The 25,446-nt window shown below is 36.5% G+C and overlaps 1 protein-coding gene across 1 annotated transcript in view; it reads left to right on the forward strand.

Moving 5' to 3' along the window:
* Positions 1-25,446, forward strand: part of ENPP1 (ectonucleotide pyrophosphatase/phosphodiesterase 1) — a 73,864-nt gene that overhangs the window by 23,153 nt on the left and 25,265 nt on the right. The window contains exons 2-11 of the mRNA XM_061428001.1: positions 10,564-10,636; positions 13,289-13,405; positions 14,484-14,609; positions 15,489-15,549; positions 16,560-16,657; positions 18,521-18,600; positions 19,458-19,577; positions 21,985-22,094; positions 24,612-24,677; positions 24,982-25,054. Coding sequence (XP_061283985.1) covers positions 10,564-10,636; positions 13,289-13,405; positions 14,484-14,609; positions 15,489-15,549; positions 16,560-16,657; positions 18,521-18,600; positions 19,458-19,577; positions 21,985-22,094; positions 24,612-24,677; positions 24,982-25,054 — 924 coding nt within the window. The remainder of the gene's footprint in view (positions 1-10,563; positions 10,637-13,288; positions 13,406-14,483; positions 14,610-15,488; positions 15,550-16,559; positions 16,658-18,520; positions 18,601-19,457; positions 19,578-21,984; positions 22,095-24,611; positions 24,678-24,981; positions 25,055-25,446) is intronic.

A 25,446-nucleotide genomic window follows, 5' to 3' on the forward strand; every position in this document is an offset into this window, starting at 1 on the left:
GAAAATATACAATCCAAACCAATAAAGGGACTGTAGATGACATGATTTTCTCAGTGTCACAAAACTCCCAAAGGCTGCAGCTTTGTTATAGTTATATGTTTAATTGAAAATGGATACAGTTTTAAAAATAATTTCCCTACAATTTATGGTATGGTAACAGACTAACCTTGTTTCTGTTTTCTTAAGCTAGGATTCTCATTTGATATTTCATCTTAACATGTTATCCTAAAAAAATATATTTTTCAGTTATCATTACTAGCTCTTGTAGGCTACTGATTTGAACTTTCCTTGAAACGTTTCTTCAAATGCTTATTTTACAGGCATAATTCATTGAAAATTAGGAAAATGATTAAATGACTATTTGCTTAAATATCAAAGGTATAAAATCCTTTTTTAGACTATTATAGTTTAGACAAGACTCTCACATTTTTATCTGACCAAGAGACTAGCGAAACCAAGTGTGTGCTGTGCTTATTCAAAAACAATTGTTTTGAAGTGTGCTTTCTATTATCAGTAACTCCTAACAGACTGTTGGTATCATCTTCTCTTTCATGTGTATAGTGTCACGTCTGAATGTTAAAACATATCTTCTATTATCTTTCTTTCTCACTTAGGAAAACAGTTAAAAGTTCAGAGTAAACATGGAGGGGGAGCCATTAAGAGTCAATATTTCATAATAATATAAATATTATATAAATATTTAAATATTTAGTTAATTAAATAACTCTCATATTTAATTAAATATCTATCACCTTCTGACTTTATTTTTCCTTTATTATTTTTTAAAGGGGTATGAGAAAAAAGAATCCCAAAGAAGAGTGTGTAGTATTTTGATGTGAATATTATTTCTTTTTACTCATGACTAGAATTGACTTTGGTAAAAAATTGTTGTACTCAGCGTGCTACTGATTTCTCTTATTCACTAAATATGAAAAGTAGTTGGAATTTTAAGAAATGTACCAGATTTCATAGTAATATGTCTGAATAAATTAGAAGTGAGTGCTGTTGGGAATCATGGTATACATCCAGCAATTCTATTAATCCTTATTGTAAAAAAAATGCATTGATGGTACGTTCTTGGAAAGTCAACCAAAAATCTCTGTGATGTCATTGAAGCTTGTTTTTGTGAACTCCTATCTTAGCATCTCTCATTTTAAAGGCAATATTTTCCCTGCTATGTTTGTGGAAATTGCTGGTATCCACAGAGCAGAGATTCTTTCTGTCCATAAAAGTAAGAGTCTCTCTGAGGGAACTGCTATGGCTGGTGATCTTAGATTGCTTGTAACTCATACAGAGGTCTTAGACGTGCTTTAGTAGCTGGGTTTGAGAAGGTAATGACACACCCTATCCACATCCTGGGCTTGAGCAGGTGATGACCCCACATGCAAGGATCTGTGCCGAGTCAAAGGAACCTACCATGGTGTTCCTTTCTGTTATACTCTCAGTAGCCTTCTGATTTGTCCTTCTGGTTATTCTTATAAGCAGTGGTTTGGTGGCCTTGATCACCAAGATATGTTTGGGGTTTTGCTGTCATTTTTTTTGTGTGTGTGTGTAGTATAGTTTAAGAAATTAAAAGTTATTACTTGAAAGTTCATAAAGTAATTCTCCACTATACTTTTATTTTAGCACCTCTTCTCAGTCATCATAATCTTCAGCCTATGCTAGTTATAAGCTGATAGATATTGTGATAATGACTTCCGTGACTTCTAATTGAGACTTGTCAATGAGAGAATAAATACTGTCATTGTTTCCATAATTGCCAAAGCTGGCATAATGGTAAGGGTAAAGGACAGTCAGTTTAATACAGTTATCATATGAGATGTTCCCTTGTATAGTACTGGCAGATACTAACATTTCTTAAATTGATTTTGATTAGGTTTAACATGGGTCAGAGAGACAGAGATATAAAAGATATGTTTTTGGAAGCTATCAGAAATTGAAATACAATTTTGAAGTCATAAACTTAATTTTATAAAGAAATTCTGCCTGTTTATATATTATATGCTGTGTGTTATATTATAAATATATTAAATTATGTTGTATTAAAGTTAGAACATCCTCTGAAGGACCATAGCTATTGTGTAATTTGTGGTGTATTTCCCATATGTAAAGATACATACAAGTTAATCTCCCTTCAGCTTCCCTGGTGGTTCAGCTGGTGAAGAATCCGCCTGCAATGAGGGTGACCTGGGTTCGATCCCTGGGTTGGGAAGATCCCCTTGAGAAGGGAAGAGCTACCCACTCCAGTATTCTGGCCTGGAGAATTCCATGGACTGTATAGTCCATGGGATCACAAAGAGTTGAACATGACTGAGTGACATTCACTTTCACTTCACTTAATCTTACTTTATCCACCTCAAGTGATCTCAAACTTGATGATTCTTCCATGTTTTTGGCAGAAGCAAACATAAATGCTTTCTTGAGGAAAACACCTTCATCCTAGGCTTCAAAGAATCCTGGAAATTTTTAACATAAGTGAACAGAATACATTTAGAAACAATCAAGCACACACCGGGAGCAAAAACCAGCAGAAACATCACACAGCAGAAGAAGACAAGCAACAACTTCAGATGATGGTGTTATCAGATGATAAAATTCTTGACCATTTTTTAAAGAAAATATGGGAGAAATAATAGGGAATTGAATTAGGGTATCTTGTGATCTTTCTTTGTGATGCTGCTGCTGCTGCTAAGTCGCTTTAGTCATGTCCGATTCTGTGCGACCCCATAGACGGCAGCCCACCAGGCTCCCCTGTCCCTGGGATTCTCCAGGCAAGAACACTGGGGTGGGGTTGCCATTTCCTTCTCCAATGCATGAAAGTGAAAAGTGAAAGTGAAGTCGCTCAGTCATGTCCGACTCTTAGCGACCCCATGGACTGCAGCCTACCAGGCTCCTCCATCCATGGGATTTTCCAGGCAAGAGTACTGGAGTGGGGTGCCATCGCCTTCTTTGTGATACAAACTAGTTAATGTCTTCTGAACTACCTTTCAGCTCACAAATTCTGTCTTCCATACTCTACCTCTCTTCTAATGTGAAGCTTAATCCCTTAATTTTGTTCATTTTATTTTTAGAAATTTTATTTGGTTATTTAAAAAACTTTGTAGGTTTACTGATTTCTGATAACATTATCCATTTTCCTTTCATTTGGGGCACTATTTGAAGAAATGATAATTTTCTCAAAACAATGAAAGACCTAATCCATAAAAGAACTATATACCAAAAAACAAACAGAATAACATGGCAGAATATAAAGGTCAAAATTAAAATCACTGAAGGTATAGAAGAAACATATCAGATTTTTCTTCAGTGTGACAACAACTGAACTCTCAATAGCAATGATTAAAAACATGAAATAGTGTAAAGAGATGAGATCTTCACTGTGCCAAAAGAAAATAGTTGCCAGGCTAGAATTGTGTACCCCTGCAGAAATATCTTTCAAGAATCAGAACAAAATAAAGACATGTTTATGCAAAAATTACTGACAGACTCTGCCATCAGGAAAATTTTAAAAGATTTTTTTAAGCAGAAGGTAACTGATTCCCCAGATGAAAGGTGTAAAAGAAAAAAAAATGCATTAAAATGTATAAAGTTGTAAATATTTGGGTATGCCTGAATAAACTTATAAAATAACAAGGTCTTAGGGGTTTAAAAGTTAGAATAAAAGTAATATTAAAAGAGAAGGAAGTCTAAAACCTATGAACTAGACATCCATATCAACAACTTAGCAAAAGAAAACCCACTAATATAGAAAAAAGGAAAACCCAGAAAATTAGACCTGGGACATGGAAGAAAAAAATAAGGAGACCAGAAATCAGTAAAATAAACAAATAAACATATTAAAGAGACTGACAAAGTAAAAGACAGTTTATTTGAAAAAGTAATATTACCCCTGCTGCCGCTGCTGCTAAGTCACTTCATTGGTGTCCGACTCTGTGCGACCCCATAGACGGCAGCCCATCAGGTTCCCCCGTCCCTGGGATTCTCCAGGCAAGAACACTGGAGTGGGTTGCCATTTCCTTCTCCAATGCAGGAAAGTGAACCCCTAGTGAACCTGCTTAATGAAAAAAAAGAAAGCACAAATTATATCAGGAATAAAAAAAAGGAACACAAATCCAATGCTACAGATACTGAAAAGATAACAGTTTGTTATTGTAAATCATTTATATCAAAATATTCAAAAATGTAGATGAGATGAAAAATTCCAAGAAGAGAAGGCACTTTATCAAAACTGAGTCAAGAAAAATTAGAAAATCTAAATAATTCTGTAACCCATGAAGAAATTGAACTGAAAATCAATAAACTTACACAGATGTTTCTAGGTTCAGATCTCCCCATTAGTTCTATCCTCCAAGGAAGAACTAACTCTGATCTTACACATCTTTACTGCTTATTTTATGAAGTTGGCATGGCCTTTTACTTTAAGATCTTTTTATTGTTAGCATCCTGGTATTTTACAGTGATGTGATTAAGTACAAGCCTTTGATTTATTTTTATGGATGCTTGATATTAGGACCTTTTGATGTCAAGATTTGTTCATATCTTCTTAAATGCCATTATAACAGTACTATTTAGATGGGTTTGTTTGTTTTTTTTAATTTTATTTTATTTTTAAACTTTACATAATTGTATTAGTTTTGCCAAATATCAAAATGAATCCGCCACAGATGGGTTTGTTTTAAATATTTTTTTCCTCTTCTCCCTTTTTTTCCTTTGTTGTTTATCTTAGATCTTTTCTTTTTGTTCATTTTATACTGTAAATTTATCTCAAATGATGGGTGAATCACGGTGGTTCATTGATGTTTAGGATTGAGGGATTAGGTAGGTTGAATGGAAGCAGAATTTGTTGATTAGAGTTTGCTTAGAGTAAGTCGGCAGGGAGGAGCTTCCTGTTATGCTGAAGATCCCTAAAATGCCAGAATGAGGTAAACTTTACTCTGGATCACTGATATCCATGCTAGCTTCTGGGTTCTCCAGTATACTGATCCTAAACGTATATGGGTTTGTTGTGGAAGCTTTGAGCCCTTGCCATTTTGAAACTGAACCCCTTTCTGCCAGGCAGATGTCAACTTCTTCAGAGTTATAGGTTTCACTGAGTGGTTGGGTATGAGGTTTGCCCCTAAGTGATGTGCTTGCCCCGGGCTGAGTTAAGTCTTCTTTCCCCATTTTCGTTTGACCAGTTGTATAAGATCTCACTGCCATTTGGGGGAATCTTCATTGAGATCAAAGGTAACTAAAATGATGCTGTGTGTAAGAGGCTATACAAAAGTTAGAACTTTGTCTTTAGAAAGCTCCTCCATCCACTCAAGCAGTTCTAACTTTTGTATTGAACTTTGTAACACTTGAAAGTTGTTCAAGAACAAGACATTATCTTTGAGTCTCCAGTGGGTGTTTCTTGGCACCAGATTTTTTGCATTAGGATCTAATCCTCATCCTCTAGGGAAGGAAATCCCCTGAAAACTCCAGCAGTGTCTTGGTCGGAGTTCTTTCAAAATGTTTTCCAGAAGTATGCAGCTTTGGTCAAAGGCCAGAAGACTGATAGGCAATGTGGTCAGATAATTAATTCATCTTCAAGTTGGGGGGGTGGTCTGTCACATTTGAATACCAAATCCAGCCATCTTCCATCTCCTTAAAAAAATTGCTTTTTGCCTTTATTCATTATAGGCGCCCTTTATGTAAAGCAGACACAAAGGCACTTAACAAACTGATTGACTTTGTCAACTCACATGAAAAAAAGGGGGGAGGTTTATAGTTTTCCTCCAAGTTGTGTTTAATTAGTTTGCTGATTTTTCAGGTCAGCAGTTATTGAACGTCTGTGGGTTAGGCCCTGTGCTAGGCCTGGAAAATACCAAGATGAGTAAATAAATCCAGGCCTTCCTGGAGCTCACAGTCCAGTCAGAGGCAGACAGATAAACAGATCTCTCAGAGCATGGTCAGGTTGCAGTAACTGGGAGTGAGGAAGGGACCAGAGGAGAACAGAGGATCTCCCGAGAGAAAGCAGGCAGATGAGTGACTTATAGCACAGACTTCCACAGTGTCGCCAGATCTTTCTAGAATTTATAAATCCAGTCATGTTACTTCCATGTTCAAATGCCTCAACAGCTTCTAACTGACTGCCCCAAAGGCCACCTTTCAGCCTCTCCATTGGCCTTCCCCCCCGCCCCCACCAACTGCCCACTCCCTTTACAACCTGACTGCTTAAGTTCGAATCTTGCTCCTGTCAGTTATGAACTGTGATCCTTGGCAAGTTGCTAACCTCTCTGCAGCTATTTCTTTAAACTTAGTAAACACAATCATTTGTGTCTCAGTGTTACTGTAAGGATTAAATGATTTGATATAAAACTCTTAGAATAGTGCCTAGCACGTAGTAAGTACCACAGAAGGGATGATTACTACTGTTCTGTACAAGTGGTGGCTCTTACTGCCATCACTGTTGTTCCTCTTTCCCAGACTGGTATGATTTCCTTCCCTGGCATTGCACAAAGCACCATTGCATAGATCTGTTACCAAATTAGACACCAGGCCTCTCTGTTGGGGCTCTAGCTGAACCAAAGCTCTCCCCATGCCCCCGTTGCTCAAGGAGTTCTTTCCCACTCAGGTCTGTGCTGCTAATAATGAAACAGAGTTTGGTGCAGGCAAAACAGGCTTTTACTCAGTGACCAGAGAACTGAGAAGGGGTGTTCATGCTTTAAAGGTACGTTCTCCCCGAAGGAAGGGGAGTAAGGGAATTTTAAGGGTGAGGAGGCAGACAGGACATCAGGGCTCTAGGAAAGGGGTGGAGACTTCTGGGGCAGCAGGGGCATGCAGTCTCCCATGCTCCTTTGCACACAGCACCAATTGTGCCTAGCAGAGTACAAATCCCCCTCTTCCCGCCAGGTAGAGATGAAGCATGGTGATGAAGCAAAGGTAACTCTTGGATATCTCCAGGTTTCATCTACACAGGCGAGATCCTGTGGTCAAGTCAAGGCCAGTTCAGAGTGGTTGACCACTGTGTGTCTCTCAAAGCACATAGCTCTCTCAGTAAAACTTCAAAGCATCTGCCCAACATCAGGTGCTTTTGAAACACAGAGATGAGTCAAGGCCAGGCTCCAGCTCTCAAGGGTTGGTATGGAAACACAGAGATAAATCAAGGCATGGAAAGTGGTGACATTTATCCTACTTTATCTGCCATCTTGGAGCTGGCTGGTTCAGTCTAGTTTTGCTGCAGGACTTCGTGGCATCATGTTGATAAACCACAACTAGCCTGTACAGTTAAAAAATAGTTTCTGCACCTTTGCGTGGGTGACACATCATTATGTACGTTAATTCTTAGGCTGCTTTTCACTATCTCATGTCTTTATCATCAACAAATTCTAGAGTTGTTTCCCTGAGTAGATTATCAACTCAGATTAGAGATTTTACCACAAATTCTTTTTTGTTTTAATTTTGTACTTCTCCACAGAATTGAAATGCAATGCATATTGCAGGCACTCAGACATAGTTTATTGATTGAAAGGGAAATCCTTTTTTGTCCAGCTCTCTCTTCGTGATGTCTTTTTATAACCGTTCTCTCCACTGTACTGTTAGCATGTTAACATTTTTTAAAATATAAATTTATTTATTTTATTTGGAGGCTAATTACTTTACAATATTGTATTGGTTTTGCCATACATCAACATGAATCTGCCACGGGTGTACACGTGTTCTCCATCCTGAACCCCCCTCCCATGTCCCTCCCTGTACCATCCTTCTGGGTCGTCCCAGTGCACCAGCCCCAAGCATCCTGTATTCTGCATCGAACCTGGACTGGTGCTTCATTTCATATGTGATATTATACATGTTTCAATGCCATTCTCCCAAATCATCCCCCTCTTCCTCTCCCACAGAGTCCAAAAGACTGTTCTAAACATCTGTGTCTCTTTTGCTGTCTCGCTTACAGGGTTATCGTTACCATCTTTCTAAATTCCATATATATGCGTTAGTATACTGTATTGGTGTTTTTCTTTCTGGCTTACTTCACTCTGTATAATAGGCTCCAGTTTCATCCACCTCATTAGAACTGATTCAAATGTATTCTTTTTAATGGCTGAGTAATACTCCATTGTGTATATGTACCACAGCTTTCTTTTTTTTACATATTTCTACTGTAGCTCTTGTCCAATTCTATTGTAATCTTTCATTTTAATGTCCACATGCTTTGTTTCTCTGGCAGGATAGGAATTGCTTTCATTTGCATCTCTAGCCTTTAGCAAAAGGATTTCACACAGTAGCCACATATTTAGATGAGCACTTGATAAAGAGAATAATATGCATTATGTTAATACCACTGTATTTGAGGGAATTGGTGAGAACAAAAAAAAGATGGAGTGATTTCTTTGTACCTATTTTGGTTCAATAAATATCTAAGAAATAATTCAGATCCTCTAAACAAGCAGGAAACTCCAAATAAATATTCTTCTAGCATAGAGGCAAAACATTCCAAAAACTTTTCTTATGTCTCCAAGCTTCATGGTTTTTAAGATAAAATGTAGATACGGCATTGTTCACACTATTCTTGATAGGTTTATTACAAAGAAATAAAACTTCAATTCTCATGGTTTAAGTTGTTGTCATTGTTTAGTTGCCAAGTTATGTCTGACTCTTTTGTAACCCCCGTGAACTATAGCCCTTCAGGCTCTTCTGTCCATGGGATTTTATTACAGGATGCTAAATGTAGATTAGTTTGACTATTTTTTCATTCCCCTATATATTTAATGTTGACAATAAGAGAGTTTTTGTTGTTTTTGATAGATCCTTTAGAATCATCCCTCCATAAGCTTGTGTCGCTTTATAACATCAAGGCTTAAGAACACTTATTAGTATTCTCTATTAATACCTTGTTCTGTTTGCTATTCTTGTTCAAGCTCTTCTTCTGATGGCTATTTCTTTTAATGGACATATATACATTTAGGTTTTTGATTTCCCAAAAAGGAAACTGACCTAAACCCTGTTGCATTTTAGGCCTACTATTCTTTTACTCTTCTTTCCTTTACCCTCATTTTCTTTTGAAATGAGTTAGACCTGCTTCCTTAGTTTTCTTGCCACTCCGTTTCTCTTTAGTTCTGCAGGCCCTTGACAGTAGGCATCCTGAGGACAGAGGTCATGTGTCCTTTTTCTAAGTACCTAGTACTTAGTCTACAGACCAGCATATGGTCAATACACAGTATATTTTATTTGAGGGGATGAGTTCAGAAAACATAAAAGCCTTTGCCCACCATCCACCCTGTGCCATTCCCCCATTCCTCCTGGCTCTGTTATCTCTTCACTTTGGTTTTTGGGAAATGCCACACCACCTTTCCATACTACATCTCTTCCCCTTTTCATATTCTTGTTCCTGAAAAAGGAGGCTACTCATTATTCATCTGCTCCCTCCCATATACCTTCCATCCTGAAGGCCTTGCTTTATACTAGGTTCCTCTACTCTGTCCTCTCTAACCTTCCATCAGCTCTGCCTGGCAGTAACACACCATCATTTCCCCTTTGCAGAGCCCAGCTGAGAGGCTTCTTTGGTGAAACCTTTTCTGATCCCCTTCTCACTAAACACCTTAGCCTTTCTTCTTTAAACACTATAGAATTCTGCAACCAAACATGAGCCATTTGTGACTTTGCTTTTTCCCAAAAAGCAGAAGCTCCCTGGGGTATCTCTTACTCTTTTTGTCAGTGCATAACATAATCTTTACACATAGTTGGTGCTCAGTGAAGAATTTGTTGGATTGTCCAGAAATGTAACATTCCAGAGAACTGCCACGGGAGCTCCATTCCACTGAGAAATATTGAAGACAATTTTGTAGATTTTTCTGCTCCTTTTTTTTTTTTTTTCTAACTCACAAACTTCTGTCATTGTTCTTGGGAGTTATATGGTGTAACCACTTATATTAAAATGTTAAAGTCCAGAGTATTGGAGAATGAGAAGGTAGCAAAATATTAGAACTGGAAAGATTTTTAGGGATCCAGGGAGTCCAGCCCTTTAATTTTATAAGTGAATAAATTGGTGTCTGGAATGTTAAAGTCACCTGCCCCAAATCTATACATAGTTTATGGTAACATTTGGGTCTTGGATGTAATCTTTCAACCCTGTCTGTTGCTCATTCTTACAAGCTGTCACAGTGTACATGAGGATACTATTTAGGTTTGTGTAACAAAACTGTTAAAAGAGGCATCTGATATTATCATATTACCTTTTATGGATTAAAAAGTAGAAAATTGAATCTCTTTTTAGGTTTTCCTTTCCTCTTCTTTAATTATAAGTTTTTGGATTGAATTCACTTGCATCAACTGGGAAATTTCTGACTACATTAACCTAGGAGGGCATTGATTTGTTTGCTAATCTTTAAGTAATCTTTTGTTTGAAGTAGAACATACATACAGAAAAGTACATGAAGCGTAAATGTGCAGTTTCAGTTTTTACAAAGCGTACACGTCGTGTGACCAACACCCAGATCAGGAAACAGAGCAGCATCGACATGTTTGGAAGCATTTAAAGAAATGAAACATTTGAAGAAATAAAAGGGCTTTGAAACTACATCATTTTCTTTTTTCTCCTGACAGGTATTGTCAGTCTGTGTGTTAACAACAATCCTTGGTTGTATATTTGGGTTGAAACCAAGCTGTGCCAAAGAAAGTAAGTAGTATACTAATTCATGTGTGCATGGGTGTGATGTATGTGCCCCGCGCAGGTGTGGGTAATGGCCTTCTTGAGAATGTGATTGAGACAATAGTTACGTCCTCATCCCTTGAGTACTCCATGCATATGTGTGCATGCTCAGTTGTGTCCAACCTTTTGGCGATCCCATGGACTGTAGCCCACCAGGCTCCTCTGTCCATGGGATTTTCCTGGCAAGAATACTGGAGTGGGTTGCCATTTCTACCTCTAGAGGTGAGTGCTCCATAGATATTGCAAATTTGATGCCAGTTTGAACATTTATCTTGAAGATCTTTTATTATTTTAGCTGTATACTATCTACTTGCAAAACTTCATCCCAAAACAACAGAGAGGGGCTATGACCAAAAAAAAAAAAAAAAAAAAAAAGAGTAAAAAACCTCAAAACAACAAAAAAGAACAAAGATACAAACAAGAAGACATGGATGACAGGTTCTTGTGCTGGGCTCTGTGAGCCTCTCTCCCTGACTTCCTCCAGGGACTCCTACTTTTTGTCCCTAAGGCATTAGGTGCTGGAGCAGTCCTGAGGTTACTAGGTAAACAGCATGCCTGGGCAGCTGGAAACATCCTTACATGCTTGTAAGTCTTTTAGAAGTGCAGTCATTTCAAAACAATAGTGATATTTTTAAGCTGTTACTTACATTTTTCATTTTATGAAGTTCAGAAATCTCGCCAGCATGGAAAGATCACTATAAATAATAAAACTTTGAATCATAATACATTGTAGCAGTCATATTTTGGATTTGAAGTAGTTTTTTATTTTTGCTCCTTTTAAATCATTGATGGTCTTCCTTTTAAATCACTGATGAATTCCTAAGGAATTCAGTTTTGAAAACTGAACAAATCCTTCTATTCAGTTATTCCATAATTATACTATTAGTCATTTTTTGAAAAAATTTAGTGATTGTTAAGCTGTCATTTATTTTTAAAGTGAATGAAATGTAGTAATTTTATATATTTAGTCAGCAACAATTCAGAGCAAGCATATCAGCATTTAGTAAAATTAAGAAGCTACATATTGTAGTGTTCACCTATGTAGCCTTTAAGCAGTAATTCATTCACTTTGAGTTTAGTTTGGCACATAAAAATAAAACTGAGTGATTGAAAACAGCAATTTTAATCTAAACTCAAGGTGAAATACATTTTCTTTTTTAAGTTAATGGAAGTATACTAATGATCTGTAAGTAATAGCTATTATTATAATAGTTTTCCCTCCTGGGATCAGGAAAGTTCGTGTTTTTGACCCTAGAAATTATTATTGTCATTTCATGTTTTTAAAATTGCTTCATTTCCTGGTATCAAATGAGTTAAATTCTGTGACGGTGTCTTCTTGGGTCAGAGGAGCATTACAACCAAGAGCAAGGATTATTCCTTTTTTTTTTTTTTTCTTTTGGACTTCCATTATTCTACAAGTGGATTGTTTTTCTTACCATCCTGATTTATTTTTTATTAAATCTAGATGATTCTTGATAGCTAGTAAAGAGTTACAGTGTAAATTTTTAAAATTAATTTTTATTGGAGTATAGTTGCTTTGCAGTGTTGTGTTTGTTTCTACTGTACAGCAAAGTAAGTCAGCTATACATATGCCCCCTCTTTTTTGGATTTCCGTTCCATTTAGGTCACCACAGACTCAGTAGAGTTCCCTGAGCTATACAGTGGGTTCTCATTAGTTATCTATTTTATTCATAGTTAATAGTGTATGTCAGTCCCAATCTCCCAATTCATCTCAGCCCTCCTCCCCCTCTTGGTGTCCATACATTCGTTCTCCTTCTCTTGTAAAGTTGTTTTTAGTGCAAAGTGTTTTCCTTCCACGTCTGACATTTGTCCATTTAACTAAAACTTATTAGTACCAACTGTAGTCAAGGCTCTTGCTGGATACCCGGGGTACAGTGTGCCGGGCAGCATCCAGGTGTGGTCTTTGTTCCTAAGAAGTTTGTGGTCCAGGTTGAGACTGGGTTATTAACCAAATGATCTAGTTACAAATGAAATTAAGTGACTGAAAGGGAGGATAAGGTTTCATATAAACTTTAAAAAAATGGAAAAAGCATCTAGACTGGGGAGTTTGGGAAAGCTTCTCAGAGGGAGCCAGGCTGGATCTGAAGGTGCACTGGACAAATCCAGTGTGGTGGGAAATGAGTCTTGCAGAACATGTTCTGCACAAACACGTTACTTCTTTACACCAGACTGAGGGTGACCTAAGTCAGGTATTCTTTTCCATCACGAAGTTTTCAGAGATTATCAGTTTTTAGAGAACCCCACATAAAATATTCAGAACAAGCTCTTCTTATTTTTCCTTTGTTTAATATTCTATATGTAATTTTAAGTTTCATTAGCCCCTGTAGGATTTATACTATATAAAAGAAAAAAATTATCTTTTGTTTCTATGGCAAGAGATAAAATTGCAAACTCGATACGTAAGGTTACTGCCTTCTGTTTGCATCACTTTCTATAGGTATTTGAGAAAAGATTCTTGGTTAACTTTTTGCCCATCCCATCTGTATTTTCTAAAATAATATTTAAACCTACTCAATACCGAACTTAGGATATATTAGTTGATATTTGCTTTGTAATTATATAATGATTAGAAACATCTAACTCATTCGATATTTTCAGTTAAAAGTTGCAAGGGTCGCTGTTTTGAGAGAACATTTGGAAACTGCCGCTGTGATGCTGCTTGTGTTGACCTTGGAAATTGCTGTCTAGATTACCAGGAAACGTGTATAGAACCAGGTAAAAATCTGCAGGTAAAAAGATGGGGTAAAAGAGCAAAGGAAAGTTCTGCATGTTTTAGGTATGTGATTTACCTAACCCACTTGAGATTTTAAAAAATTTGTCCTTTATATTTCCTGACACAAACAAAATTTACATACCTTGCCTTTGTTAAAAATTTTATGGATGGCAGCACCATGCTGGATTTCAATGTTTGCTGACAACCTATATAGTCTAATTTGCATTTCACCTAAGTTCAAAAGGCTGATTAAAAATATACAACTCTTTCTGTTATGGGCTTATTAAAGAGAGAGTTCTTAAGATGTCCACTTAAACTTTAAAATAAAACTATCAGACTGTGAAAAGTTTGATTTGATCTTCTTTACCTATGAAAGTGAAAGTGTTTGTCACTCAGTCATATCCAACTCTTTGGACTTTAACCTGCCAGGCTTCTCAGTCCATGGAATTTTCCAGGCAAGAATACTGGAGTGGGTTGCCATCCCCTTCTTCAGGGGATCTTCCTGACCCAGCGATTGAACCCAGGTTTCCTGCATTGCAGGCAGATTCTTTACCTTCTGAACCACCAGGGAAGCCCATGCAATAATAACATTTAAATGAGAGTGAACCAGATTTAGATAAATTTGGAGAACTCTGGCAATGACTGGTGGAATAAGCCAAGATTCACATGGGAGTTGTATAATAAAAGTTATGTCTGTTTACATTTTATTTTTTATTTTCTGAATTAATTTTTATTGGAGTATAATTGCTTTACAATGTTTTGTTAGTTTCTACCTTACAGCAAAATGATCAGCCATACGTATATTAATACATATAGTCCTTCTCTTTTGGACTTGCTTCTCATTCAGCATTTACATTTTAAATTGCTGAGATTCTGGATTTTTAGTGAAATAGTAATTGTTGCCTGCGTATTTTCTGTTAGTTCACATTGACCACTGTGGTGGAAAGTTCTGTGAGTCACTGAGGGTTAAGAAATGGTCCATCATCTCTCATAGATCACATTCTAGAAGACAATTCTGTGTTCATTTTGGACATGTTGAATTTGAACCATAAAACGTGTTATGTTGACATTTGTTTCTAGAACGGATATGGACTTGCACCAAATTCAGGTGTGGTGAGAAAAGGTTGTCCCGAAGCCTTTGCTCCTGTTCAGATGACTGCAGGGACAAGGGAGACTGTTGTATCAACCACGGATCCGTGTGCCGAGGTCAGGAGGTTGTGCCGTCACCAGGTTCAGACACAGGCTGACATCTTCCTAGGTCTCAGAGGGGTTAGCATGGGTGTACTTTTTACAGTTGAAGTCATAGTTATTGACAAACCATATTGGCTGAAAAAATATTTTAAAAGCATTTTATTAGAGAAAGTTTCAAACATATATACCTGAATAGAGAGACTATGTAATGAAGCTTGTATCACCCAGCCTAATAATCATGATTGTCTACACACGGCTAGTCTTTTTTATCCATAGTCATACACTCTGCTGCTACTACACCCTCATGTTATTTTGATATTAGCTGCATATTTAATGCTGTATTTGTGGAACAATCACTTCACAGTCTTGGCTGACTATGTAGCAGGTTCTTTCATAGTAAACGAGGACAGTGTCTGCCTGATGTTGAGAGAAGTTAGTGCCTAAGATTCTGTGTAAGCTGGTGTTACTATGATGTCTTGCCTCGGTGTTGCAGGGTTCCTTGAAATTCTTTGACAGAACTTGACTGTATGAGAGGAACTAAGGCAGAAGATTCTGTCGGTGGATAGAAGTAGGGTTATAAATTTTGGTTGAAAATATTATTAATGACAATTTGAAAATGGAAAATGTGCCTTCAAGTTCTCACAAATACAGCAATGTGTTTTAGTCTTGCAATTATAAACTCATTCTTTAATTCCTGATATCAACTAACTCTTATTTTGAAATAGAATAACTTCTATTTGTTCTATTCCCTGAGAATCACACCCAACATGATCTATGTATCTGTTAACTTTTTTGTTTTTTGGGGGGAACGTGTCCTAATGTGTCTCACAAACATCACGACCATTGTTTCTGTTGAATGTGTTCAACTCACTGTACTTCTTGAAAATATTTTAGGGGAGAAAAGTTGGGCTGAAGAAGAATGTGACAGCATTGATGAACCACAGTGTCCAGCAGGGTAAGATTATACTCTGAGATACTCATGTTTTCTTTTATAGAAGTATCATTCTTTCTCTTTCCAAATTGAAAAAATAAAAATAATAATAATTATTCATTGGTTCAATATTATTTTTAGTTAGGCCTTCTTTTGGCATTGGTGGTATAGAAGTGATTATGACATGACCCTCACCCCCCACTTCCCACTCCTGGTCTAGAAACTGGAAAAAAAAAAAAAAGAGAGGTTATGAATATTTAATGTTCATGAGTGTTGGGTGGAAGAATTTGTTTTCCTTCTTAGGAAAAAAGGATCTTTACTTTCATTTGAAGTTTTTCAAGTTGAACTTATAACAAATTACAACTTTTTAAAAAAATTTTTTGATTAACTTATATATTTTCAGGATAACATGTCTATGAGAAGATGTTACATAGTTTTATAATTTGTATTTTATATTTTTTGTTTAAAGTGTTTTATACAATACCTTATGTTTCTAAGGTCATCAGGAATGGTTTGTGTAGAATTCGAAAAGTGGAAATTTGATGACAGTTAGACATGTTTATCTTTGTTCCACTTGAGACATATAATTTGAATTATTAATCTTCAGAAATATATTATATGTTTAAAATAATGATTTTTCCAAACTGTTAAACATTATAAAGCTGTCCTGGTAGAAACAAGAACACAATTTAGAATATGCTGTTTGTTAATATTTATTCTCTTGCAAGCTGGAGAAATATTGCATTTTGGTTGCATTTCATCTAGCTTTTGGACTAGCAGGGACCATAAATGATGGTCTCTGTATGGTACCTCACAATGGCGTGAGTGCTCAGTCAGGACTATTTGATAATGTACATGATGAAATACAAAATCATAATATGAATATAGACACTTCTAAAATATTCTTTATAAAGATGCTTGTTGAGCTTGTTAGTTTACCTTAGATTACATCCCTATCTCAGTGGAAAATGTTCACTGGATCTGTGTCTTCTTTCTTCTTTACACATTTTTTTTCTTTCTTTCTCATTACCCAGGTTTGAAACACCTCCTACCCTCTTATTTTCTTTGGATGGTTTCAGGGCAGAATATTTGCACACTTGGGGTGGACTTCTTCCTGTTATTAGCAAGCTGAGTGAGTAACTTCAGAGTATACTATTGGAGTGTCACAGTGTCAGTAGACTGAGGAGGCAGTCTCTTTTTTGAAAAATACAGCAGAATCTGTTTTACCAAACTTCTCTGTTGTAAAAGAGTTAAACCCTAGTGATAAGGACCTAGTCTTTAATATTATAATTGTTCTAAAACTGCCTTTTAAACAACTCTAAGATAATAATGATTATCTTAGGATTTTTATTCCTTGGTTACAGATGTTAAGGATAAGGCATACTTTTTTTTTTCTTAGACTTTTGGATTCATTTTGTGGACAAACTATTTATATATTTATTTATCTAATATGACTACATCTTAAAGTAGAATTTCAAAAACTGAAGGTATTTCTTATATGAATCTGGTAGTGCAGACATAGAATATTTACTTGTTATTTATCCTTTAGTATCATGAGGCATCCTTCCAATTTCTTTATCTCAATTAAAGCCTTAATTAAATGATTATTATATAAGTTAGTAATGCAGTAGTAGAATAGTCTTCTCTTAGTATGAATGCAAAAGTTTTAAATCACATTAACCACCAGTAATATGGTTATCACTCGTATCGTTGTTATTGAAAAAATAAAAAATTAAATATGGGTATAAAAGCTGAAGAACATTGCTTGTTATCAGTGATCAGTATTTAAATAGCCACAGTGTAATACTGGACTGAAATGGAGATAAGTAAATTCACTATTTTAGTGTTCTTCTGGAGTTCTGGGACATTATTTACTGGACTTGAATATTTGAATGTCAAAATCACTCTCCATAATCACATAGGTACATTTATTGTACTTCTTTTGTAAGAAACTGATATTTGGAGAACTTCTAAAAATTTCAATTTTTAATTTCTACTGGGAAGAAAGTTTTTATAAATAATCATTTGACATAAAAGTCTTTAGGAAAGAGCTTACATGGACAAGAAAGACTCTGTTTTATCAGCTAGGCTCACGGGCTTTGAAGCTTGCGTCTGGCCCTTTGTTATCATCAGGAGGAAAGTTGGTTTCCATAGCATCAAATACAATATCCTGAGTTCAGAATTAAGGAGCCTTAGGTACCTATATGTGAAGTTGAAAGGAACTCAATGCATAGTTAACTTAAGTCCTTGCTTTGGGTAATTAGGAAGTGTAGCCTGTAATTCTGAACTGTTTGGAATGCAGTGAGATAGAGAGACATGTACCAGCCTGAGGAACACTTTCAGGTATGAGGTATTGAAATGCTAGAATCATTAGTTATATGTTCCTTCCGCCGTAGAGGCAGACGAAGGATGTGACACTAGGGCTAAATCAGGAACAGTTTGACTCTGTCCTTCTTGTATTAATACTTGAAGCCAGAAGATACCTTTAATCATTAAAGCAGTGTTGAATTTGTCTAGAGTTAACTGGTTTGGACTTTGGGGTGGGACACTGTCCTCCTAGCTACTGCTTCATTCTTGTTTTCATTTTGCTGAGTTAGCTACTGTGGATGTTTGTAGTTTTGTTTTGGCTGTTTGTTTTTTTAAAAACTACATCTTGTATTTAGATATGTTACCACCAAGTAATAGCAAAGATCTAGCAAGCATCATTATGGTCCATCTGGACCATAATATTATTAGTATTGTTATTAGTAAGTATGGGGTAAATATTCCATTGGATTAATTATTTTAATTTTTTTTAACTAAGAAGAAAAACTAGCTCTCAGCATTGAGTTTGAATCTACAATGTTGCTTTGTAATTCACCCTGAATTTTTATATGGTTGTAAATCCCTTCTGGATTCATGTTTTAGTACTACTCAGAAGTCTGTGGTACCAACGCTAAATGAAGGAAACAGATTGTCAGTTGTATTTAATAACAATCTTTTTTTCCCCTTGTAGAAACCTGTGGGACATATACTAAAAACATGAGACCAGTATATCCAACAAAAACTTTCCCCAATCACTACAGCATTGTCACAGTAAGCTCTGCATTTCAATTTTTATATGTTCACAAAAGTGAGATGTAAATATAACATTTTTCAAGAGAATAATCAGATTTCAGATCAGAAAAAAATAACTTCTTTTTCATTGTGTAGTTAAGCAGGAAAACTGAGGTTCTGGTTCTTATTCTTCTACTAACACGTTGTGACCTTGGAAAGTCACCTTACCTTCTGGGTCTCCATTTCCCATACGTGAAAAGAGGTGATTGAAGACTCCAAGAAATGATTTCTTAATTCCCTTTAAGATTCTTAGGTTCTGTTCTTTCTGATTAGTTTTTAGCTTACTTTATTTGAGCCCCAGATTGCACTCACAGGTCCTCAGCCGTCTTTCCAATCATTTCAATGTTTGAGTCTAAGCAAACCACTTTACCTGACTCTAGATGTGATTACAGCTCTCTTTTTGCTTCACTTTCAGATTTAATTTGGATCCAGAAAAAAAAAAAATGTAGAATTCCTTAGGCCTCAAGGCCACAGAATTAATACTTTGACTTATATTGGTACAAGCTATTCTTGAACCCAATCAAAAAGGATTCTGTTATGCAGAAATTTTTCACTGAGCAATCCAAAAGGACATCTCAGTACTTTTTTCAAAATTAAGAGGCTGCTACCATTCCTAATGTATTTTCTCCTATTACATAAATTAAAACACAAGTACTACATAAAACCTTAAGCAGTTGGTTGTATTTTGATCATATGCAGTGTTTTGTTCTTCTCTTCTTAAGCTAGGTTAAGTTCCTTGTAGCTTCAGTTGTGTATTTCTCTCTGATGATTTTGTTCTGTAACCTTAACATTAAAAACTCACAACTTGCATAAAACTTGTATTTTATATATTTTAGGGACTTTATCCGGAATCCCATGGCATCATTGACAATAATATATATGATCCCCAAATGAACGCTAACTTTGCACTTAAAAACAAAGAGAAATTTAACCCAGAGTGGTACAAAGGAGAACCAGTGAGTTGTTTATTTAATTTAGCTATTAAAATTATTTTTTATTATTCTCATCTGTTTCTATCAGAGTAAAATGACAGATCCCCTGGAGTTTTTAAGAACCTATTTACTCTACTGTGTTTGTGTAATCCTTATGCAAATAAAGGTAAATGCAGATAACTCTAAATATAGTTTATATCTTTGTATATTTTATTTCAGAATAGGGTTCAGGTTATTCTGAGCCAGTTTTATTTTCTGCTTAATGATGCCTTTTTGTCCTAGTAGCAAAGAGCAGTAATCTGGGGGTAATATTTTGATCTACACAAAGCTAATTGTTTCTTCAGGAGTAAACTATGACTGTCTGCATTTGCTGACTTAGAAGATTCTCCCTGATTGTGATTTAGATGTGTTCTCCTTTTTAATTTTTAAAAATAGCTGCAACAATTCTAAAAGGTCTATTTGAATAGTCTTGATATCTCGAAAAGGTCAGTTTTCATTCCAATCCCAAAGAAAGGCAATGCCAAAGAATGCTCAAACTACCGCACAATTGCACTCATCTCATACGCTAGTAAAGTAATGCTCAAAATTCTCCAAGCCAGGCTTCAGCAATATGTGAACCGTGAACTTCCTGATGTTCAAGCTGGTTTTAGAAAAGGCAGAGGAACCAGAGATCAAATTGCCAACATCCGCTGGATCATGGAAAAAGCAAGAGAGTTCCAGAAGAACATCTATTTCTGCTTTATTGACTATGCCAAAGCCTTGGACTGTGTGGATCACAATAAACTGTGGAAAATTCTGAAAGAGATGGGAATACCAGAACACCTGATCTGCCTCTTGAGAAATTTGTATGCAGGTCAGGAAGCAACAGTTAGAACTGGACATGGAACAACAGACTGGTTCCAAATAGAAAAAGGAGTTCGTCAAGGCTGTATATTGTCACCCTGTTTATTTAACTTATATGCAGAGTACATCATGAGAAACGCTGGGCTGAAAGAAACACACGCTGGAATCAAGATTGCCAGGAGAAATATCAATAACCTCAGATATGCAGATGACACCACCCTTATGGCAGAAGGTGAAGAGGAATTCAAAAGCCTCTTGATGAAGGTGAAAGTGGAGAGTGAAAAAGTTGGCCTAAAGCTCAACATTCAGAAAACGAAGATCATGGCATCTGGTCCCATCACTTCATGGGAAATAGATGGGGAAACAGTGGAAACAGTGTCAGACTTTATTTTTCTGGGCTCCAAAATCAGTGCAGATGGTGACTGCAGCCATGAAATTAAAAGACGCTTACTCCTTGGAAGGAAAGTTATGACCAACCTAGATAGCATATTCAAAAGCAGAGACATTACTTTGCCAACAAAGGTCCGTCTAGTCAAGGCTATGGTTTTTCCTGTGGTCATGTGTGAATGTGAGAGTTGGACTATGAAGAAGGCTGAGCGCCGAAGAATTGATGCTTTTGAACTGTGGTGTTGGAGAAGACTCTTGAGAGTCCCTTGGACTGCAAGGAGATCCAACCAGTCCATTCTGAAGGAGATCAGCCTTGGGATTTCTTTGGAAGGAATGCTAAAGCTGAAACTCCAGTACTTTGGCCACCTCATGTGAAGAGTTGACTCACTGGAAAAGACTCTGATGCTGGGAGGGATTAGGGGCAAGAGGAGAAGGGGACGACAGAGGATGAGATGGCTGGATGGCATCACTGACTCGATAGACGTGAGTCTGAGTGAACTCCGGGAGCTGGTGATGGACAGGGAGGCCTGGTATGCTGCGATTCATGGGGTCACAAAGAGTCGGACACGACTGAGCAACTGATCTGATCTGATCTGATATCTCTTTTAGGAGGAAAAGAGAATGATGTTAATTTGCAAGTTATAATTTCAGATTTTTAGCTCTGACATTTAAAATCATGAATTTTGGGCAAAGTAATCTTTCTGTGCCTCAGTTTTCTGTACTGTATATAATTCTGTTAACTACCTCATAGAATTATTGTGATGATTATTAATAATCTAAGTTGCTTATACGAGTACCATTTACGACTGTAACTGGCAATAATAAGTGCTCAATAAATATTAAGTTACATAAGCAAAATATGTCAATAAGTTAAAGATATGTATATTTGTGAATTTTTCTTTTCTTGTGATTTTTTTTTCTTTTAACAGAAGCTTATTAAGTAGAAGCAAGTCTATAAAAGTTGCAGGAGTTACCAATTGTTTATATTCTTTAAGTTAATTTAATTTCTGATTATTTAATTTCTTTTTGCTGCTGTTCAAAGTCACATTTCATGGTTGTTTTGTAGTCTTAACTGCTGGAGCTTATTGACATCAAAACTTTCTAGCATTTGAGACGAAAGCATTGGCAGTTGTGTGAACACAGTTTCCTAAGAAATCAGTGCTTACATAGTTTCCTAATTTTCCTTCTCTGTCTTCTCCAGATTTGGCTGACAGCTAAATATCAAGGCCTGAAGACAGGCACATTTTTTTGGCCAGGATCAGATGTGAAAATCAGTGGAATTTTCCCGGACATCTATAAAATCTATAATGGGTATGTATAACTGTACTTTTTCTAGGACCTATAACACAGAACAGTTTATTTTCTTATCACAGCCTGAGTTCTAGCATTTGAATGATATGTTATCTGAAAAATGACACCTATCAAAATAAGAACTCTATTTCAAAGAGTTTTAAATGGATGGTAGATAGTAAAACTAGATGAGGTGTTTTGTTTTTTTTTTTTTTCTGGAGTTTTTCTGGAAAGCACTGGTGGTAACATGTTGGAGTTTGTGTTCAGATCTTTGGATAGGAATAAGAATTGAAGTCCTGGTGAAAGTAGGGGTCCTGAATATTTTCACTCCAGGAAGAAAGAACTAGGAGAAGGAGCTGAAAGTATTAAAGGGACATAGGTAGGAGTGACCCTTTGGTGTCCAAAAATACTATTTGAAAGAAGATATTAATGGCACCTCTAGATTTGCATTTTCAAATTACTTTTTTAAACATTCCATCTATAGTGGAACTGATTAGAGTAATCTCCCTGTGATATTCAAAATCCGTGTGGTATTGTGGGGAAAAACAAAACAAAACACACGACTTTTTTCCTGGAAGACTCCCTTCGGATTATTTTAGTGAGACTAGCAAAATAATTTGGCTTATACTTGGGGAATTTATGTCATAAAACCAATACGATAGTGTATTTGAGGGACGAAAGGGAAAGTTCATAAATTCCAAACAAGAAATGCGTATTTTCTTTTGTAATCTTAGGCTACTGTTGATTCTCTGTGGTTCATGTGAGCACCTTGTTATTTGCCATTAATTTCATTCCATAGGTGGTAATTGAGATTCTCTGCACCAGGCACTGTCTTAGACCTGGAGAATTGTGCAGACTAGTGGTACATGTTCTCTGGCCTCTCAAGTTCTGATAGAAACCTTCTCAAGGAACAACCTAGTGTACTTGGGGTTGGGCAAGCACTTTGATGGAGACCTATAAACAAAATTCTGTGCCCAGAGGAAGATGTCATTAATTCTACCCAAAAACTGTTGCCTGGAGAACTGTCTGCCCAACAAGTGTCCATTTCCCAATTTTACTGAGAGTCATCAATGAGTGAGTTCATCTTCATGAAAAGAAAGTGAAGTCACTCAGTCGTGTCCGACTCTTTGCGACCCCATGGACTGTGGCCTACCAGGCTCCTCTGTCCATGGGATTTTCCAGGCAAGAGTACTGGAGTGGGGTGCCATTTCCTTCTCCAGGGGATCTTCCCAACCCAGGGATCGAGCCCGGGTCTACCGCATTGTACACAGACGCTTTACCATCTGAGCCATCAGAGAGGTCCCCTTTAAAGAGTATATTGATTGACACTTGGGTTATTCATGACATGGCAGTTCCTATTCTGAGGTACAGGAATAAAATCCTCAGGTAGAAAATGGGAAGCAAATTTTTAGACCCAACTACAACTTTCATTTTTGTTTTTTACAAACTTTCTGTTTGTTTAACCTATACTCTGAGAATATCATGAGTAATGCCGGGCTAGTTAAGTTACAAGCTGGAATCAAGATATGCGGGAAAAACAACAACATCAGATATACAGATGATACCACTCCAGTGGCAGAAAGTGAACAGGAACTAAAGAGCCTCTTGATGAGGGTGAAGGATAAAAGTGAAAGAGCCAATTTAAAGCTAAATATTAAAAAAAAAAAAAAAAAAGACTTAAGATCATGGCATCTAGCCCCATTACTTCATGGCAAATAGAAGAGGGAGTGGAAATAGTGACATATTTCCTCTTCTTGGGCTCTAAAAATCACTGCAGATGGTGACTGCAGCCATGAAATCAGAAGATGATTGCTTCTTGGCAGGAAAGCTGTGACAAACCTGGACAGTGTGTTGAAAAGCAGAGACATCACTGCCGAAAGAAGGTCCAATATAGTTAAGACTGTGGTCTTCCCAGTGGTCATGAGACCGTAAAGAAGGCAGAATGCCAAAGAATTGATGCCTTCAAACTGTGGTGCTGGAAAAGACTCCTGAAAGTCCCTTAACAGCAAGGAGATCAAACCAGTAAATCTTAAGGGAAATCAATCCTGAATACTCATGGGAAGGATTGATGCTGAAGCTGAAGCTCCAGTATTTTGGTCATCTGATGCAAACAGCTGACTCATTGATGTCCTTGATGCTGGGAAAGATTGAGGGCAGAAGGAGAAGAGGACATCAGAGGATGAGGTGGCTGGATGGCATCACTGATGCAGTGGACATGAACTTGGGCAAACTTTGGGGGATGGTGAGGGGCAGGGAGGCTTGGTGTGCTGTAGTCTGTGGTGTTGCAGAGTCAGACATGACTGGGTAACTGAATAATAATGAACAACAACAACTTTCATATGTGTAAAAACTTAATATTTGTTCCTAGGTCGGGAAAACAATTTTAAGTTTTCAGATGAAACTCTTACATTACTTCAAACATATTTGATGTCTTGAATTGTTTTAATCTCTCTGAATGCAGTTTTCAGTAAGACACACATTGATATTTTAAACCCTAACACTCGTCACATATTTGTTTCATTTTATCTTTCATTTTAGTTCAGTACCATTTGAAGAAAGAATTTTAGCCATTCTTAAGTGGCTACAGCTTCCTAAAGATGAAAGGTATGTAGATGATTAATTTCTACCATAAAATACTCATTTGTTTTATAAAAATGTCTGAATATTTTAAATAGAAGATAGAAAAATTTGCTATTGGCTATGATGTTTTACATCCAAATGAACTTTTTAGTGACTATTATAGCCGCGTTTCGAAGAATTCTAAACATGTAAATTATTTCTCAGCACTTTTAGAAATGTTACCCCAGTGCTGTATAACTTTTATTCACTATCATTTGTTGAATTATTCTTTCTATTCTGTTTTACAATGTGTTCATAAAATATTACATTTTGATACTGTTTGATTTAGACCACACTTTTACACTCTGTATTTAGAAGAACCAGATTCTTCGGGTCACTCTTATGGACCAGTCAGCAGTGAAGTAAGTACATTTTTATCAGTGGTTTTTTCATTAAACCTGGTAGCATCTAACTGAACTTTGCTTTGAAGCAGATTTCTTGATTATTCTATAAGAATCCATGATTTCTGGAAAGAGTATTAAGGACATTTCTATTAAACTACAATGATGCACTTTAATCAAAAGGAACTGGGAGCATTGTTTGATTTTACACTATCTATGGTGCTGAATTGAACAAATGATGAGTTAAATTCTGCATTTTTAATTTCAAATGAGACCTGTCACACTCCACCCTTTGTACTCTTTCCAGCAAAACCTATCTCCAGTGACTTCAATGTAGTTAACAATGCTGCGTGCCCTGGCTTTGATTTTGTCCATCAGCTCAGCAGAGATGCTCTTTCTTAGAGGTGGGAGAT

Source organism: Bos javanicus, chromosome 9 (genome assembly GCF_032452875.1).
Source record: "Bos javanicus breed banteng chromosome 9, ARS-OSU_banteng_1.0, whole genome shotgun sequence".
In the NCBI taxonomy this organism is placed as follows: Eukaryota; Metazoa; Chordata; class Mammalia; order Artiodactyla; family Bovidae; genus Bos; species Bos javanicus.